The sequence below is a fragment of the Pantherophis guttatus genome, chromosome 2 (genome assembly GCF_059756535.1).
Source record: "Pantherophis guttatus breed Tessera chromosome 2, ASM5975653v1, whole genome shotgun sequence".
NCBI lineage: Eukaryota > Metazoa > Chordata > Lepidosauria > Squamata > Colubridae > Pantherophis > Pantherophis guttatus.
Window position 1 is genome coordinate 190,461,585 of NC_142064.1, and position 20,979 is coordinate 190,482,563.

The 20,979-nt window shown below is 38.0% G+C and overlaps 1 protein-coding gene across 7 annotated transcripts in view; it reads left to right on the forward strand.

Annotated features, from left to right (window-relative positions):
- The window catches only part of FNIP1 (folliculin interacting protein 1), a 101,073-nt gene that overhangs the window by 69,167 nt on the left and 10,927 nt on the right, over positions 1-20,979 (forward strand). For all 7 annotated transcript variants that reach the window (XM_034404300.2, XM_034404315.2, XM_034404322.2 and 4 more), the window contains 6 exons: positions 68-203; positions 1,378-1,579; positions 3,689-3,774; positions 14,428-14,574; positions 17,296-17,465; positions 18,890-20,312. In XM_034404300.2, coding sequence (XP_034260191.2) covers positions 68-203; positions 1,378-1,579; positions 3,689-3,774; positions 14,428-14,574; positions 17,296-17,465; positions 18,890-20,312 — 2,164 coding nt within the window. The remainder of the gene's footprint in view (positions 1-67; positions 204-1,377; positions 1,580-3,688; positions 3,775-14,427; positions 14,575-17,295; positions 17,466-18,889; positions 20,313-20,979) is intronic.

Sequence of the window (20,979 nt, forward strand, 5' to 3'; positions counted from 1 at the left end):
CTATGTTTCATTTGAATGAAATGTTTTTTTAAACATAATTTCCTTTTTTTTTATTTAATTGTTGCAGCATCTCTTAGCAGCCTGCTTATCACTCCTTTTCCATCTCCGGGTTCTTCACTGAACAGAAGCTGTGCTAGCAGTTACCAACGGCGCTGGCGTCGCAGTCAGACGACAAGCTTGGAGAATGGAGTCTTCCCAAGATGGTGAGCAGACTAGAAATGCTGTTTGAATTTCCACACAATGTATATAGGTGTGATTGGGTGACTGACTGGAAGCCAACATCTTGGTGTACCTTTCAGTGCTCCTGCAAGAGAGTAAATGTTTTAGGATAATGGTGCGAGCGTAGAACGTAGCTTAATGTTCATTTTATGTTGTGGGTTTCACTTATGCATTAGAGTTATGTACCTAATCATTTGAAACACAATTACTCCAGTTGCTTTGCTCCATATTATTTCCCAGTATCTAAATGACTCCTTTTAATTCAATGGAGTTTACTTCCCCCACTCCATTTTATCTTATTTGAAAAGTATGAATGGAAACTAGAGCATACTGTTTTATGGGACATTCATGTTGCGATAGACTATAGGCCTATTGCAACATAAAGTTTCATGAAGATATGGGTTAAGAAGGGGCAAAGAGACAAAAAGCACAGGTAAGAGATGGAGAAGACTGGCAAAGGTACCTGTGAGAAAGCTGAATATGAACTGGCAGTGTGAGATAGCTTCCAAATATCGGGAAATTCTTGTTCTACTATATTTATTACCTCCATTACCTCCAATACCTCCATTATTGTGTACAATTCTGGGCATTAAAAGAGGAAATTGGAGACCATTTAAAAGAATAACAAAGAGAATGAAAGTTTAAGTCACATGAAGAAAAATGGAAAGAACTGGGAATGTTTAGCTTTGAGAAGATGAAAAAAATGTGATGGAATATTTCAAATTCTTGAAATGATGTAACAAAGAATGCAGCTATGGTAAGGGTGCTGATTCTATTTGGAATAACAGATTTAATATGACAACATATTCCAGCTGAATGTTGTGGAAAATTGTCCTGCAAGAGCTGTTTTCAGGACATGTTTAGAGGTTGGGCTGTTGTGATTACTTGAATTGGATTCCTGTACACAGCAGAGGGTTGCGATCGGTGATTTAAATGGTTCTCCACAATTCTATGATATTTAGAACTCTGGGCATTAATAGCAGAAACAAGCATGCTGGTTGAGACTCAGAGACTAAGATCTAGTATTAATTTCAGATTATCATTTTTTTTTTAAAATGACAAGTGAGGGGGTTATTTTACTGTATCAAAGTTCTACCTGCGATATAGTTCGAAACATTTCAAATAATTTGCATTTCTTCATTTTTGGTTCTTATAAAGGTCAGTGGAAGAAAGCTTTAACTTATCAGATGACAACTCCAGCCCAAATCCAGGAATTGTCAGGAAAAAGAAGATAGCAATTGGGGTGATATTCTCACTTTCAAAGGATGAAGAAGAAAATAGCAAATTTAATGAGTTCTTTTTCTCACACTTCCCTCTTTTTGAGAGCCATATGAATAAGCTGAAGAGTGCAATAGAACAGGTAAATACTATCATCAACTATACATACTTCTAATTTATTTGCTAAATCTATTTTATGATATGGCTTTACCAGTTTAATTTGCAAGATTGAGACTTATGAGAATTAATTTAGAGGCATTAGACCAGTTCATCTCAACCTTCACAAAATTAAAAAGTGTGGATTTAAACATACTGGCTAGAAAATTCTGGGAGTTTGAAGTCCGCATGTATCTTTAAGTTGCCAAGTTTGAGAAATATTGTGTTAGACCAAGCTGGCAATGCACATGCAGACTCCATAATGCTAACATTGGAGAGTGGTCTTATTTCAGGGCAATGCATAAAACTCTTGAGATCACTCTTAAGTAGCCAAGAAGAAAAGGCTGTGCTGAGCTGATTTAGTTAGTTTTGAGTTACGTGGTCTAATAGCTATGACTACAGATGTCTGAGTTAAATTCCTAGTTATAATTCTTCTGCTCAATTATCTTGCCAGAGCTGTTTGGGCTTCCCTTTGAAACGTATTTACATCCCAAAAACAGGCATAGTAATTATAGTCATGCCATTGACATAGACAGGTGTCTTTGGGTACATTAGCATATTCTCTATACCCTGATATGAAGGTGCTTCTGCAACTCTTCCATAAACCTGTGTCTGCATCTCCTCCTCTATATCATGGGGCCAACCAGTGGCTCACTCGGGCCAAAGACAGATTTAGGTTTGCTGGTACTCAAATGGTGGGTACTATTTTGCTGGGACCCCAGTCACTCCATGCAGACACTCCATGCAGCGTGGGGTGCATTGATATGCATGAGAGAGTTTGCCGTAACATATTCTGCATCAGTGATCTGGTGTCTTTTGTGGACTCTTTTGCTGTGATCCTGGACTGTTCCTCTTGCCTCACCACTATGACCCCACTGCCCATTCTTGTTTCGCCTGTGAGGGAGACTGTATCACAGTCCAGTACCATTTCCCCCTCTTTTTTAAATGATACTTTGGGTAGGGCACTTCATCAGCAGCACATTTGAAATAATCACAAAAAGCTTTTGAAAAGCAGTCAGTGTGCCAATTGGCAATCGCCTTGAGTGAGGCAGATGACATAAGTCTCTGCAGTCTTGCTTTGGTATATACCACAGATATACAGTCAGCAGCACTGGGTACACTGACTATGAGTGCACAGCATATGGTAGACAAAGGCTGCCAAATTTAGGGTGGGTTGGATTCCAGCTAGCTCTGATATGGAATAAGAGCATGGCTATTGGAATTAGCCTTAGTGAGTTGAAGGAATAGTTCTGCCATTCTCTCTCCTCTGCATATGTTAAAAATATACAAAATCCACAGCTGTGGAAATTGACTTCTGCTTGCAGAATAAGATTTCCTCTTCTTCAACCCATGACCTCCTGTTATATCTTCTGCATAGAAATCCCTCGGGGCTTTAGGGAGAATTCTCAGGCTGTAAAATGGACAATAGATAGATAGACGACTATGTCTATTAAGCTCCTGTACTCTATTTTAGTGGTGGAAAGTGCCCTGTGTTGTAGTCCTACATGAATGCAGTGCATTGTGCACATTCCTGTTTGCACAAAACCACAGGGAGCTTAAATCAGATATGGGAATATCTATGTGATAGTGGGGAGCACATGATGGAACACCATGTGAATTCTGAATTGGGTCCTAGTCACTTGCTTCAAAGAGATAAAGAGGTGAGAACAATGGATCTGATTACTTTAGGATTATGACTCACATTAACCTGCATTCTGCCCCTTGTTCAGAGAACAAATCCTACCTCTCTAACAATGAATTATATTTACTATTGGGTGCAGGCAATTAGTTGAAGGATTTGTTTGAACGTGGAATCTGCTCTTGCAGTGTGGGAAAACCTGGGCCTCTTTATAGCCTCTTGCAAGCAAGAGTGTAGAAAAAAGGGACAGTGTAAATACTTGTTCCTCACATATCTCTATCTTGATATGAAATTTATCAAGGGACAATATTTATCGCATTAAAAAGAAGTCCACACACAGACATAACAAAAAAAAACAAACCTACCCTCTGTTTGCCTGCTCAAGTCCACTTTAGATAAAGCATAGCATATGACTTGGAGTTTTGTCTGATATTAGTTTAAACATTTTTTTTCAAGGCTATGAAAACAAGCCGTCGGTCAGCTGATGCCAGCCAACGGAGTTTGGCATATAACAGGATTGTGGATGCCTTAAATGAATTCAGGTGAGGGGGGGGGTTTGTTTTTTTTTTACTGTTTTTCAGTTCTAACAAGTGTTTAAATGCTTCTGGTAACAGATGTATAATGTGGAAAATAAACTCTCAATTCACATTATTTTTTTGCTGAAAAGTATTAATTAAACCATTGTCAGCTATTGTTTAGAAGAGAGGTGGTTAACTTATATTCTTTTCATGTTCTGAATCCAGATGTTCTGGCTGGGGAAACTAGTGGGCTTCTGGTTGTCTATTTTTAGATCTAAAGGAATTTTTAATTTGGAGACCTTCAGGCTTTCAATCCTGTTGCTATTCTAGGGCAAATATCTATAATCTGGGTGGTCCATAGTGAATCTGTAATGCACGAGAACCCTGGGAACAGAGGTTTCTGCAGAAGAGAAAGAGAGGGCAAATGATGAAAGCAGCATTACACCCAGTCTCCATCCCTTTTCTACAAGTGTGAGAACATGGCATGCACTTAAGAAATTGGTGTTTACAGTACAGCATTGCTTTCATCATCATGACAAAAGGTGTAGATCCTGCAGACACTCCTATCTTGGAAGATTGCAGCAAGCACCAAGAACTTTCCTAGAGAATGGGAGAAACACCTTAATATATGTGAATGCCTTTTATGTGATCAATTGCAGTGATTCAGTTTCTAGTTGTCATGTGCAAGCAAATATGTTGCCTTTTGTTAGAGATATTTAAATGAATCCAACTTTCCTAAGAGGAAATAATGCAAATAGAATTATTGCTATTATAGCAGTTCATAAGCTATCCAGCACAGAAAACTAACTCAGAACTATATTCTGGGTGCAAAGCCTTTAACCTGTCATCTACTGTCTAGCTGTCTTTAATTTGCACAGTTTGCAAAGTGTTCTTGAGAAAGGAATAATGATGGGTTTAAAATGTAGTTCTGTAGTAAATTCAAGTCAGCCATTCTGGGTTTTGTTTGTTTGTTTTGAAAAGCATGAGGTACAATAGATTTTGGATTCTTATTTTTATTTGATTTTTTCCTTTTATTTGCTTTATTTGCTTCCATATTTGGAATCATGTTATATCTCTTAAAATTTAAATCTTGAAATGTAAGTCCTGTTTCAAGAAATCAGCTGAACTATGGTGTCTTCCTCTGAAGCTTGGAACAGACTTGGCGCTTTGAGGATGGTTTGCATCAGCTTCTAGTAAAAAGCAGAAGAGGTTCTGATGGGGCCATTACTTAGGAATAGAGCAGAAAGCATGTGCAGTCCCAGCTTCAGTTCTTGACATATCCCATTCACAGGATTTTAGAGTTAGTTTGCTTGAGAGATTGGAGGTCTACTATTAAGCAAAATAGACTTCGATGGGCCAACCCAATCCAAGCCTAGATAGTTAGGCGTGGACAGCACAATGGCAAAGCATTACACAAGGCCATCTTATGTTTGCTATAGTCTTTATTCAGTGGAATTGCGACATAACAGAAAATGCTTTACTTAGCATAGTCCTTGAATTCTTCCCTTGGCTACTTCTTTTGAAGCCAGAATAATTGTTTGATGCCTTTGATCTGAGCCATGTTTGCAGGTATAGCCATGATTTTTAGAGGAGACTCTTCTCCTGGAAGATGGACACCCTATTCTAAATCCATTACCACCTTGAATGTAGAGCTTGGATTAGGATTGTGTGCAAACAAGGAACAATCTCTCACTGGAGACTGTCAGCATATTAATGTTTTAATATCGCATAACTTCTTCCACATAGGAACACTAAACAATGTCACTCTGATTTTACTGTTGCATCCCTGTGTTACCAAGTTCCCTTTGGCTTCTGAAGGCTTCTGCTAATTAATTTTCAGCCCAGCTGATGCTACAGAGGAAATTCTGAAGACCAGTTTTCTCTAGAGATACAGGGCTGGCAGGATCCCACTGCCAAGAATTTCCCTTTTGTTCTGCCTGCTGACATCTGAGATAGTTCATTCTTTCTTCCCGAAGCCAAAGTGCCACAGTGTCTTGACATTGTGTAGAAGTGATTGGAATTGTAGTTTTAGTGTGCTCCCCACATTCTGTTTTTGGGTTTTTCTTCTTCACTGCAAAAGCAGATGCAACAAGGAAACCATCAGAATTGGGGAGGGAAACACGTGCTGAATGTTTCTGCTTCAGTGGGAAAATTACTTCCCCTTGTGCTGTATTATACTGCCTTCCTAGCCTTCTTTTTATCCTCTAGTATGAAATTGTTTCTGATGGCTACAAGGAAAGGATGACGTCTTTAGGGAATTGCTGTTAGTGGCAGTGTTTCATGTTAAGGGGGTCTGGCATTCTTCCCCTAAAAGGCTGCTTAACATGAATAAATCTGCAAGTATCTGTAAACTGCAGCACATTGTATCCTGGAATGGACTTCAGGAGGTTTTGAAAGAGAGAAGATGTTTACTTGTACTGTTGCATTGTATTTTTTTAATATTATTAGTTCTGCTACCATGCAGACATATACAGGACAAGCAGCACTCCAGTACTGTAGGATTTCTCTGCAGTTCCAATTTGGCTTGGAATTGCTAACTCCTCCTTTGTTTATCTCTAGAAGGAACATTTCTCATTTGATCTTTGATTGGGCTTGCTTTGGGCTTGTGTTTAGGGACTGATTTTTGCAATTGCTCGCCCCTATTACCTTTATGGAGAATATTAAATAAAAAGGGATGGCTTGCTACTGAAGTGAAAGAGCAACTGAAGTGAAAACATTTCAAAAAGAAAAAAAAAACAATCCTCTGTATTGTATATAATTGAGACATTTGTTGACTAAATCTTTAAGCACATGACATGTTGATTATGTAATTGGTTGGGAGGGAGGAAAATAGAGAAGTGCTTTGCCAGTAGTGTGCCCAGAGTTCTGAAGTACAGCAAATATTTTACAGCAGCAGAGCTGGCTGCATAGAAACCAAAATATTATAGAGATGAAACTACCTCTGAGTTATTTTACTGTTTAACTAATCACGTTAATGTGTAGAAGAGCTACTGTTGCCAGAGTGTTTGATGATCTAGTGGGAATTTTGGAGTTCTGCAAACTGCACAGTTTATCAAGTATTATATTAATAGTAGAGTAGCTAATTCACTTTCCAATCTTTTTTTTCCTTCTAAAGAGTCAGCATGCCAAGGCATACGTTTTCTTTGTTTCTTTAAAAAAAAAAAACCTATCAAGCTTGTATCAGGACTTAAACTAGTATTTTTCTGTTTCCACATGATGGGGAGCTAACATTGATGTTTTCATCAAATCCAGAGTGGGGTGCTATGAAAAGGACCAAAGTGGTTGCCAATGGCTGTAGACCTGCAAGTTGCCCAACCATTTATTAACAAATGAACCAGCAGATAATGATGCCCATTCATTTATGTGTATAGATGTTCTTATACTGGTAGTCCACAACTGACAACCACAATTGAGCCCAGAATCTGTTGTTAAATGAGATGTTTGTTAAGTGAGTTTTGCCCCATTTTTACGGCTTTTCTTGCCACTGTTGTTAAGTGAACCACTGTAGTTGATAAATTAGTGATCTGGTTGTTAAGTGAATCTGGCTTCCCCATTGACTTTGCTGGTCAGAAGGTTGCAAAAGGGAACCACATGACCCTGGGACACAGCAACAGTCATAAATATGAACGCATTGCCAAGCATCTGAATTTTGATCACATGACCCTGCGGATGCTGCAGTGGTCATTAGTGTGAAAAATGGTCATAAATCACGTTTTTCAGTGCCGTTGTAACTTTGAACGGTCCCTAAAGAACTGTTGTAAGTCGAGGACAACCTGTACAAGTGCAAGAATGCGTCCAGATAGCATTGCTGGTTGCTTCCAGAGCAGTTCATCTCTTGTGGGGACCTGAGAGGAATGTTCTTTGTGGAAAGTATAGGCTTTTCATAAATTCCGCAAGTGAGTGTTTTATAATCTTATTTCTACTTACCACAAGTTACAGAATTGCTTGAAAAATGTAAAAATAAGAAGTAGGATGCCAAGAGTTCTAATATAAGGAATCCTGTTTTTACTGCTGTCATAACATTGCATCATTCTTACTTTTCTGTTCTTCACCAATTATATATATTTTAAAAAAGACTGCCTCGAAAATTTTTGTCTTGTTTATTTGAATATGCTGGCAGAGGGGAAGGAGTTGTCAGCCGGTGTGTGTCTGCCTTGCTTTCAAAAGAAGCTGGTTTTTTAAGGAAACCAGTCTTATATAAAGACAAGTTTTATTTTTAGCATATGAATGTTTCTATCAGGTTTGAGGCAAATTGGTGGGTGGGGATGATTCATTGGAATTGCTGACAAAAATCTGAAAAAGGTTGGTTTTTGGTGTTTCAAATGCATTTGGTGTTTCAAATGCTAAAGAAACAGCGAAGGGGCTTTTGTCATCGAAACATAACAGGGAGGAAACAAGTTTCAGAATTTAAATCAGTCACTGAGAGGCCCATCAAAGATGAGTTCATCCAGGCTTTAAGCCACCATACAATACAATACAATACAATAATTTTGCTGGCATGTGTGTTCAGTGGCTATTACCGTACATTTTTAAATAATAACCATATGGGGAGAGGAAAATATGCAGAAAAAGGAAGAAACATTGCAAATGGGAAACATATCATGAGCTTTGAAAGCCAGTGTGCACAATGTTTTAAAACATGGCCCACTACTCTCTTGAGAATCTTTACATTAAAAAACAAAGTTGTGCATCATGACCTCTTCTTTAATTTACAAAGTGCCTGTGCATTTTTAATGCCAATTCCCCTCACCCAAGAAATACTTTCCTGTGCACACTTCAATATATTATGAATTTAATTACTCCTTTCCAAAGTAAAATGTTCAGCTTTTGGGCTAAGATCAGAACAAGTGGAAAAAATAAACACAAAACAAATCGGGTTATTAACAGTACTTTGGCTTTTCCAAGTTCAAAATGGTTGGCCTTCATTAAACAGGCAGCTTTTTACTCTTGTATCATCTGTGGGGAAGTCTGCAAAGTTGGTAGATCTCCATCACCGAAAACTTAAGGGGGTATTCTAAAAGGGACATAAGTAGTGTTCCTTCCTCCAAAACCTGACTTGCCTAAGTACCTAATTTAGGCCTGTTTTCCTCCTTTATAAATTATTGCCTAAAATAGCCTTCCCTAACTTTGTATATTTGTGTTATGACTGCAAGTTGCAGAATTTTCAACTAATTAGATACTAAGTTGGAGATAAGTAAATTAGTATGCTAAGAACTACATGATATTAATCTCTTTTTATTCAATTTGAATGTGGTCAAGTTTAAAGTAATGTTCCCCAATCTTGTCCCTTTCTTGCTAGATGATTTAACTGTTGCTATCCCAGTCCCTAAATATTCTTGACCACGATATCTGGGATGATGGAAATTATCTCCCAATACATCCAGAAGAGTCTGAATTGGAGTGCTGAGTTAAAACCAGGGATGAAATGCAAATTTTTTCCCTACCGGTTCTGTGAGCGTGGCTTGGTGGGCTTGGCACCACCCCACTCTTCCCACCCCACTCTGGGGCCAGCCAGAGGTGGTATTTGCCGGTTCTCTGAACTACTCAAAATTTCTGCTACCGGTTCTCCAGAATCTGTTAGAACCTGCTGGATTTCACCCCTGGTTAAAACGACAATTTTTGACAAATCCAGAGTAGAAATGCAAAAAGGTCAGGAGTACCGGAGCTTTTAAGCAGAGCGCCGACATAAGCTCTGAGCTTTATCTTCTGAGAGGATTTTCTCTATAAAAATCAGCTCAGCTGGATTATGAATATCCATATTATACCGCAGTCTGCATGGTGTGATACATGTGTGTGTGTGTGTGTGTGTATGTATATATATATGTATATGTGTGTGTGTGTGTGTGTGTGTGTGTGTGTGTATATATATATATATCAGTGTGACAAGCATGTGGCCTTGTTTACAAACATTGTGTTACATGAATGGATGCCTCCACCCTACTCATTTTAATTATACAATAATTATAATTATCATAATAGTGGAAGTGGGGAATAGCTTCTGTCTGGTCTAAAACTGTTATAGTCCTGAGGAACCAAAAGAAAAAGCTTTAAGGGCCTTGACTTTGCTTTCCACTAATCAACGCCTGGACAAGTGACTAAATTGCCCTACAAGTCACCCCCATTAACTATAGGTAGGCTTAGACTTGTAGATATATGTATATGTATTTCTACAATTAGCCTGTGTCCTTTCATCCCAGTTCCTCTTCTTGGGTGTGCATAGCTTCCTTTTTCCAGCCGTGACCGAGTCCTCACCCCACCCACTCTCTTTTCTGAGTAGTGGCCACATTGACTTGATTAGGTCTTCCTCAGTAAGAAAAGAGGCAAAGAGATTTCCTAGAGACTCTTAAGATGTAAATGTGAGGGAAAAACTGAAACAGTCTGTGATGTGCTTTGGGCTTTACATAATCTCTGGCTGTGCCCTGTGATGCTTCTTTGAGGAGGGAAGGAATAGATGCCTGCCACTTGCTTATCCTCAGAGAGAGAACCAGGGAGAAAATGCAAGGCAGGCTGTCCACCCGCCCTTGGCCAGTTAATCCTCTGCCTAGTGTTTTGTGCAAATTACTTCTATATCTGGCACGGAGGGTTCCCTTCGCTGCAGTCACATGCCTGCTGGCGAGCGGCCAGTGGAATCTGATCTCTCTGAGGAAACACTATCAGTTGCAGATGCAGCCACAGTTACCAGAATAGTAAATAAGGAGTCACAAGACTGGAGCTAGCCTTTCAACGAAAACAAATCGTTTAATATCTCTGGCTTAAAACAGAAACTCTTTGCTTCCTCCTCCTGTTTCTCTCCCGCCCTTGAAGTACCTATGGACTATTCAAACTGAGGTAGCTTTCTGAAAGCTTGCTTTGGGTGGGGTGAGGGGGTGGGTTTGAATATGCTGAAATGGGACCCAGGAGGCTGGTTTGAAAACTTTGAATTGCACCTCAGCTTTGCAAAATGGGGTGATTTTTTTATTTTTTTTGTTATGCAACTGACACCTTCCATTTCAAGCATGGGTTTTTTCATGTTGTTGTTGTTTTGGTGGTGGTGGTGGTGGGAATTCTGACGGATGGATGGCAGATCTGGGCAGATTTGGCCAAGGAAAGCCAAAGGAACGAAAGTCACCTGGAGAAAACTGTAGTTTTCTTCCGATTTTTATGTTTAACTGTGAGTCTGTGTTTCCCAGCCTTGGTCTCAGGAGGGTATGTGGACTTCCAACTCCCAGAATTCTCTGATTCTGAGTCTTTGGTAATGAAAGAGCAAGCAATATTGTACTTCATAGAAAAAATACTACAGAATAGCCTTCTATACACGTAATCCTCGACTCACGGCCACAAGTGAGCTCAAAATTTGAGCTCTGTTGCTAAGTGAAACAGTTGTTAAACAGTTGCCCTATTTTATGACCTTTCTTATCTTTTATGACCTTTTTTACCACTGTTGTTAGGTGAATTGTTGCAGTTGTTAAAGCTAGTAATGCAGTTGTTAAGTGAATCTGGCTTCCCCATTGACTTTTGCTTGTCAGAAAGTTGCAAAAAGTTGATCACTTAAACCCAGGACACTGCAACTGTCAAAAATATAAGTCAACTGCCAAGCGTCTGAATTCTCATCATGTGACTGTATGGATGATGCAATGGTCATAAGTATGAAACACGGTCATAAGTCACATTTTTCAGTGCCATTGTAACTTCAAACGGCCACTAAATGAACGGTTGTAAGTTGAGGACTACCTATATTAGCCTTTATCAATCTATTTTGGAGGACACCTTCTAATGATGAACAGTTTCTTTATGTCTTCCAAACTTTCATAATCTCCAGGACCTTTTAGAGTTGCTAATATTAATTCTCTTTTACAGGGGCTTAGTTTGAATCACATTGATATTATCAATAGAGGTAGTCCTCGACTTAACGACCACAATTGAACCCAAAATTTATGTTGCTAAGCAAGACATTTGTTAAGTGAGATCTGCCCCATTTTACGACTTTTCTTGTGACGGTTATTAAGTGAATCATTGCAGTTGTTAAGTTAGTAGCACAGTTACATGAATTTTGTTTAGCGATTGACTTTGCTTGTCAGAAAGGTCACAAAAGGTGATCACATGATCCCAGGACACTACAACAGTTGCCAACAGTCTGAATTTTGATTATATGATCATGGCGATGCTGCAACGCTTGTAAGTGTGAAAAATGGCCCTAAGTCACTTTTTTCAGTGCTGTTGTAACTCTGAACAGTCACTAAAGAATAGAATAGAATAGAATAGAATTCTTTATTGGCCAAGTGTGATTGGACACACAAGGAATTTGTCTTGGTGCATATGCTCTCAGTGTACATAAAAGAAAAGATACGTTCATCAAGAATCATCAGGTACAAAACTTAATGATAGTCATAGGGTACAAATAAGCAATCAGGAAACAATATCAATATAAATCATAAGGATACCAGCAACAAGGTTACAGTCATACATATGAACTGTTGTAAGTCGAGGACTACCTGTAGTTAATAATTGACCAGTTTTGCTAGGCTCTGTTGTAGTCTCTTTTCTCTGTGAGAAACTCTTAGCTTGTAATTTAAAGAATTCCAGGTTGGATAGTATAGAGCTCATGGAACCCACACACACCGTTACAGAAATAATTAAGGATGATGGAAAACTGCATTAGTATTTGGCAAGGGACCTTCAAACAGGCCACTGTGGTAGTTTTTAAACTGCATTGTAGTAGTAACCGGGAAAATGAAGTAAATAAAGCTTGAAAGATGGTGTGATTTTAAAAGTATGGAACAGTAACGATGCTAATGATATTCCGTTCTTGGGGTTCTTTTTTCCCCTTGGATTTGTAGATTTTCAAACAATATCTTCTTGTCTGCAGAATAAGTGATTTCCTATCCTTCTATGCATTGCTTTCATTTTACATGAATTGGTTAAACAGAAAAGTTGTTTTTATTGATTTATTTACACAAAGTTTTCTAAATATGACAACCCTGCCCCAGGTGAGAAACATGTTGAAAATAGGTGCAACAGAAAAAAAAAAGGAAACAAGAACGGAAAATACATAAGGTGAACAGGAAAAGAATAAGCAGTTAGTTTAATGATCAGTAAATTATTTTAATCACAGTAGAGTACCTTTCCTTTAGCTTAGTGCTCTGCAGATATGTTGGACTTCAACTCCCTGTGTTTCCAACTAACATGGCCATGAAAAACAAGTCGAAATGTAATATTAATAAACATTGCAGAAGTGATGAATCTTATGATAATGATGATGAAATATTGAAGGCACTTCTAAACTTGTTTGTAGCTTTTAGATTTACTGACAGCATTTGATACTGTGTGTAAATTGTATTTGTTTTCTGCCTAAATAAGACACAACAATAGACAAAAACTTGTTAAGGTGAACCAATAACTACATAATAATACAAAGAAAATATCTATCGAGTCAATTAGAACAAGTAGAAGTTTAGTAGGGTTGTTTTTTCAAGATGAGCAGTCATGTTATTATAAAGAAGATCTTTAGAATTTCTCCAGTGTTACTTATTCTTTTTTTTTATCCCAAATCTCAGAACATGTTGAAATTCAGCTTTACAATTTGTGTAAAGAAAAACTTTGCGAATGAAAAACTCTACTCGCTTGTGTAATTACATAACTGTGCATATTTATCCAACTCTGAGACTATGTAGTCAAGATAGGACTGGATTCTACAATAATTGAATTGGGATGTCTACCATGCACTGTATCTTGTTTTAAATCTATACATTTTATAACTTTTTTTTCTCTTTCCTCATACTCTACATCCTTGTATCTTTCTGTTGGCATGCTATTGTTTCATTTAGTTTACATAGGGACTTTCTCTTGTTTGAGAAACCTTGTCCCGTGTCTTCTTTGAAGGTATAGTTCTCCATATATTGCATAAGCTGAAATTTTCTAGAAGAAACTTATTTTCCTTTCTCGCTTGCTTTGAATCTCATTTGATCCATTTTTCATATGTGACCACTTACAAAAATACTCAGCATAAAGACAAAAATTATCACTTCATCATGGCATTATATAGAAAGTCACATTAAATGCTATTAATAATATATTTGTGCTTCAATGCACTCGTACATGTTTAATTGATTAATGTAGTTACAGTGTTCATGTTTTATATTTAATGTGGTTATAGATGATTAACATATTTTAACACATTTTAAATAACTTCATTTAGATTCTTGAAAAGGAAGATGTTCTACAGTAAATGGTTATAAGTTGCTTAGGTCTGAAGAGAGCTCTTAAAAGGCTTATACTTAAAAAAAGAAAAAAATCTTAATATAAATTACTTTGAAGTAATGCTATCTGGCCATCATTCAACTAAATATAAGTGGCAAATTGAAAGACGTGGATAAGGAGATGGAATGAGTGGAGGAGAGAAAGATGAGAAGTTCAGTCTTTGACATACTGAGCTTGAGCTGACAATGAGGCATCTAGACAGAAATATCAGAGAAGCACTTGGAGATATAAAGTTGGCTGGAAGAGGCGGTTCTAAGGTTGAATGGGGTGCTTTAGTATCCTCAGTATGCAGGAGATGTTGAAAGCAGGGAGGTGAGGCTTATTGGGATTGGGGCTTTAAAAAAATGACAGTTTGTTTGCCCCCATACAAAATGCCTCTTTGAGCCATGTGATGTAACATTTATGTTGGTAACCTTAATCTTGCCTTTTTTTGCCATTTAGAACAACAATTTGCAATCTCTATACTATGCCACGGATTACAGAACCAGTTTGGCTTACAATGATGTCGGGGATGCCCGAGAAGAACCAACTCTGCCATCACTTTATGAAGGAATTTACTTTCCTAATGGAACAAGCTTCCAGGAACCAGTAAATCATTCCTATATTCTTTTTTTTTCTTTTTAAATCTTGTAGCAGTTTATTAAGAATTACATGCATAACAGTGTCCTTTTTTTCCCATAAAAATGCCTCAAACCCATAAAGGATGCTATTTATCAGGATCTAAAAATGTACCCTCAAGTGACAGTGAAGGTAGAAAGCAGTGGTGGGTTGCTACCCGTTTGCCCCAGATCGGGCAAATCGGTAGCGGTGGTGGCAGAAGGCTCCACGCACCCAGACGTTTCTGTGCAGAAGCATCGCGTGCGCACATGAGCACACATGTGCCCATGAGCAAACCGGTAGCGACTGAAATTGAAACCCACTACTGGTAGAAACCTAAAAGAAAATTACCTCAATTGGTAACAAATTTCAATTTTCTCTTTGAAGCCAAAGTTAAACTGCTGAATTAACATTTTAAATCTTTATTAAGTGTAGCATAATTTTCAATTCTAAACCAAAAACTATCATTAAAACAACCAAAAATGAAACAGAATACAGTTGCTTAGTATCAATATTACTATATAACCCTGATAGCCAACAATAACTTGAAAACACAACTCGTAAATATTTTAAGTCTTTTTTCAGCGTCTTTAAGTCATGGTTCAATTCAGTTTCTAAAAAAAAAAATAGTTAATGTTGCTGTAAAAGATTTTAGCCAATGAGACCTGATGGCTGACTGAAAGAATACAGATTTGCATAAACAGGAAGGAAAACTTAAGATGAACTGCCAAACCATATAATTTCCAAAGTGCTCAGTAACCAGACGCTGGAAAGCTACCAGCTGCCCAATATCATATGTTAACTACATTTTCTTAGCTGGGGGGGAAGGAATGTAGACTTGCCCTTGGGAATGGTGAAGAAAAGAACAAACCGTTAAGGGGGAACTTTAAAAAAAAAGATTCAGCATGAGAAAGAGAAAACCACAAGGAAGGAAATCAAAATAAACTATGCTATAATTTTAACATAGCTAAATAAAAGCTATGATTTTGTTTGATGTAAGGTGGGGCATAGAGAAAATCCATCTTGATAGACTTTCAAGATTTCATTATTTTACCCTCCAACAATAAAGAAGATTCCTGAAATTCCTGCTTCTATATTTCTTGAATTTGCCTTACTCAAAGGGCAGACAGTTGAACTGATGCAATTCCATGGTATATTGTATCCAGATTTCAAAGCTTCTTTAAGAATACTATTTATTTATTTACTTATTAATTCTATTTTGAAGCCGCCTGAATCCCTGGCAACTCTTTAAGTGGCTTACTGATAAAAAATTAAAATCAAGAAACAAGAAGACAACTGGCCAGGGACAAAACCCAAGGAACCAAACAGCAAAACAAGCATAATCTTAAACCAAGATGTGGGAAAACAACCACATCTTTAGCAATTTCTGGAAAATAAAAAAGGTGGGAGCAGTTCAAATCTCAGGATGATGGTGGATATCATTCTACAGGACATCACTGAGAAGGGATGCTTCTGAGGTTCCCCAAGATGTCACTGTTTAATTAATGGGACCAGGACAGGGGTGAAATGCTCCCGGTTTGGACCGGATTGCTCAATCTGGTAGCGATGGAGGCGGGTAGTTCGGAGAACCGGTAGCAAAAATCCCTGTCCCCGCTCCCCATGCCCAGCTGAGCCGCACAATCATCAGAGGTTTTTTTTTAACTTTTAAAAACATTTTTTCTACAACCTCTTCGGCCGAAAAAATGCTTTTAAAAGTAAAAAAAAAAAGCCTCTGATGATTGCGCGGCTCAGCTGGGATCTTCAAAGGCTTTTAAAAAGCCTTTGCTGATCAGGCAACTCAGCTTGGATTGTCAGAGGCATTTAAAAGAAAAAAACCCTTTTTTTTTAAAATGCCTCTGCCGATCAGGCAACTCAGCTGGGATCGTCAGAGCCTTTTGAAAGCATTTTTTACAACCTCTTCGCCGAAGAGGTTGTAGAAACAATGGTTTTAAAAGTAAAAAAAAAATGGCCACGCCCACCCAGTCACATTACCTCCCCAAGCCACACCCACAGAACCGGTAGTAACAATTTTAGATTTCACCACTGGACCAGGAGACATATGGATAGAGGCAGTTCCTCACATAACCAGGCCCATGCAAGATTTTAGAAGGAATAATTAGGATCTTGAATTGCATCTGTAAGCCAGCTGTCAACCAGTGCATCTTGAGAAGCAGCAAGGATGTTACAATAATCCAGTCAAGAGGTGACTGACTGAAGATCCTCTTGTGCTTCTTGAGAGCACAATGTGATCTAGGCCAAGCCAAAAGTCCTTTTAAAGTTCTAATGCATCTTATGTTCCAGAAAAGTGGGGGGGGGGAGAGTACATTTGAAATTCTAGTTGCCTTTAAAAGTTATTAGCATTACACATTTTGGTTTCTTACAAAAATCTGACATTGTAGAATTAAAAAAAGATCCAAATAGTTTGTATTTAATGGTTCCAATTCAGAAACTCCATGTGTAAGTAGAACACAACATCTGCATTCTGTTCCCCGATGTACCGTTTTTGAAACAGAAACAACAATGTGATACTATGTCAGAGTTTTGGAAATACCTTAGACTCTATTCCCTGATCTGGAAATGTTAATTGAATTCTCTCTTACATAAGGGACATTGTGAATTGTGGCTTCCTTTTATAGAAGTAAATTCATCCAAAATCCTGTACAGTTCTTTAATTCTTCAGTTTCTAAAGTATATGCCTTTTTTCCCATCCAGATTTTTACCTGCTCTTCTAACTGCAGTTTTGACAAACCATCTGGCCTGGGTTCCAACTGTCATGCCAAATGGCCAGCCACCAATTCGAATATTTCTAGAGAAGCATTCCTCACAGACAGTGGACATGTTGGCAAAGAGTCATCCATACAATCCACTGTGGGCACAATTAGGTATGTTTTAAACTACCTCAGTATATTTCTTCCATGAACAAAATACCCTTTCGCTAAGCTGTTTAATTCCTGATTGCTAAAACAGATGTATTAGAACTTTATGACTTTTCTTGCCACATTTGTTAAGTGAATCACTGCAGTTGTTAAGTTAGTAAAACGGTTGTTGAATGAATCTGGATTCCCCATTGACTTTGCTTGTTAGAAGGTTGCAAAAGGAGATCACATGACCCTGGAACACTGCAACCATCATAATTGTGAGTCAATTGTCAAGCATCCGAATGTAAATCACATGACCATGGAGATGATGCAATGATCATAAGTGTGAAAAACAGTCATAAGTTACTTTTTTCAGTGCCTTTGTAACTTCAAATGGTCACTAAATGAACTATTGCAATTCAAGGACTATCTGTATTTCCAAGTTTGTTAGTCAAGTTTCTTACAGTCTGATTCTATGCATATTTATTCAGAAATAGCATTATGATAAATTATGAATTCTGAAGTGCAAAACTCTGGAATTTTATCCAGCTGTTCCTAATGGATTGGGCATTGTTATGCATTAAGCAAATCACGTTCTGTGGGATTTTTATATACAAAGTTTCAAGCTGCAAGTTTGCTGTTTGTTTGCTTTTATTATGCCCAGGCCATATCTGTAGCGATGGTCAAAATGAGCTAAAAAAGACAGGAGTAAGAATCAATTGACAGTAAGGCCATAGTACATTCTTATAGAGGAGTAACCAGATAAACAGCTGCATCTGAAATAGTTCCAAACAGAGAATGTCTAAAAGATGTTTGAAGAGAAGTTACGACACATTGTACTTACTATGGAACAGTATTTGGCTATAATCATAGAAGTAGAACAGAGTGATCTAATAGTGACAATTTGAGATAGAACAAACCAATGCAACCAGGATTCTCTGCAAACTGTTCTGAGAGGTACCCTCCATCAATCAATTTTTTAATGCATGTCCAGACATTTCTGAATAATCTCAGAAATGTTATATCAGGCTTCAAGGAGCAACTTTAAATGATTTGCCCAGCCCTAGAGTTCGGTTTGGTGGGCATTTTTTTTTCTCTCTCTCTCTTTTAATTGCATTGTAAAATTCATGATAGGAAAGCCATGTTGCTTTTTTTCTCTTTCACAGTGGTTCTTCTCCAGATGGTTAGTTCTGTTCTAAGTGTTGGGAAATAAAAAGATACTCTGCCTTCTTATAAATTTCGATAGTGACAGTGCCCCTTAACAGCAAGTTGACGATTGTGAGATAGACAATGTGTGTGTATGCAAATTTGTGTTTCCTGTACCAATTTGGCTTAGAGCTGAAAAAGATTGTCCACTCTTAGTCTATACAGAAGATCTCCACTATAATTCAATTATTCTGTTGCATACTGAAAATAACAACATACTGCTTTTATATTCTGTTTCACAGGAGATCTGTATGGAGCCATTGGATCACCTGTGAGACTATCAAAAACAGTTGTGGTTGGCAAAAGGCAAGATCTTGTGCAACGTTTACTTTATTTCCTTACTTATTTCATAAGATGCTCGGAGTTGCAAGAGACTCATCTTTTGGAAAATGGTGAGGATGAAGCCATAGTAATGCCTGGTACAGTCATCACCACAACACTAGCAAAAGGGGAGGTGGAGGAATCTGAATATGTGCTCGTCACAATGCACAAGAACAGAAGCAATCTATCCTTTCAAGAGTCTGAAGAAGTAAGAACTTCTGACTGCAGTTGTAAATATTGCAAATGCCCTGTTAATCCTAATCAAAAGGCAGATACTGTTTCAGGACTGGAAAAAGAAGATTCACAGAATGGCCTAAAGATGGATAAAGCTGCTTCATGTGAAAGCAGTTTGGAGCCTTCTAATGTTCAAGAAAAATCTGTTGAAGTTAAATGCAAAGAAGCATCAATGCCTTGTGCAGGAATAAAGTTAGAAAGAGTAGTCTTCACAGGATCAGCATCTGTGGAAACGTGTGTGTTGCCAGAGTCCAGATTAGAACCAACTGGTGGATTATGGCAGAATACAGAATTGATGGATTCTGACAATCAGCCTGTTGAACTGTTGAGATCAACAAGTACAATGGTTGAGAAGAAACCGCCTGATAAAACGTCATCTCATGCAATTCCTTGTAGTGCGGCTGAAGTTCAAACAAAGGTGACTTTCCTCATTGGAGATTCTATGTCCCCTGATTCAGATATTGAGGTGCGAAGTCAAGTGGCTGAAGAACAAATGTCCAGGCACAGCAGCCATATGGAGATCGAAGAAGGAACAACGGCTGAGCAGAACTGTGAAAAACAAACCCTTGAGGACCAAAAAAGAGATCAGAATGTGCCTGAAAAGTTCCCTCAGGTTACTATTGAGGTCCAGAATTGGAGTCCTTACGGAGCGGAAAGTGCAAATTTGCTTACTGAATATTTTACTGAAGAAGGTTCTGTTGTAACCAGGACTATAGATGATATTCCAGTGGAAACAGCAAGAGACATTCTAGACTCTAGTAGTAGCTTAGAATTTCCACTCAAAACTTTGAGTACAAAGAATAACAAATCCCCTAGTGAATTTTGTAAGTTTATGGAATCTGTTCGTCAAGAGACTTGTAAAAACTGTTTTGCAGAGCAGGACCAAAGAGAAAATCTCTCCATATTTATCCCCCATGGGGAAAAAGAGAATTTAGAAAAAAAATCTGATCCAGGCGTGGATTGGGACATTCCAAGGAATGAGAGTTCTGATAGTGCTCTTGGTGACAGTGAAAGTGAGGATGCAGCTCATGATACTGCAAGGACAAGCAGCAATTATTATGGGGCAGAGCAAGAAGAATGGACAGAAGAAGAGGACATACCATTTCCTGGGTAGGTAGTATTTCTTGTAGCAATGTACATTTTCTCAAATCTGGATGCTTGTCAGCCCTTCAGAGTAGATCAAATGAGGAAACCAACGTCTTGTAGGCAAATATTTTTATTGAATAGGTAATAATAACAGAATCTTGCAAATCTGAATGTGCTGCCCCCTCCCTCCTTTCCTTTTTCTTTGTGAGAACTAGGGAGGGTTTTGTCTGAGATGTCTTCTCAGGTTACTATCTGCCTTGGATTCAACCCTCTTTTATCTGACTGTTGTCTTGGTAGTGACTCTTCCTTCTTTTCTTCAACGCCATTCCCTCTGCCCTGCCCAGTGATTTACTACATTCCTCCCAAATAGTGGTTTTGAAGGTAATAGCCAGACTTGTAGATGTATGTGTGTAAGGGTTAAACACATATTCTATGAAGAAAATGCTATGTATTTAATTATTTTAACTGGGTTTCTTTCTTGACATTACTTTAAGAAATGCAGTAATGCAAATGATACTTATTTCACTGAAGCTGCAATTTAAGAGTCTCTAATTACCTTTCGCACTTCGTGGAGCATAACCCTAATTTAGGATAGGTTATTTAAAGGAAGACGATTGTTTAAAAACATAATATCACTATTATTAACCAGGTTAATATAGTTTCTTCATGTTTGTTCTATGATCCAAATAGA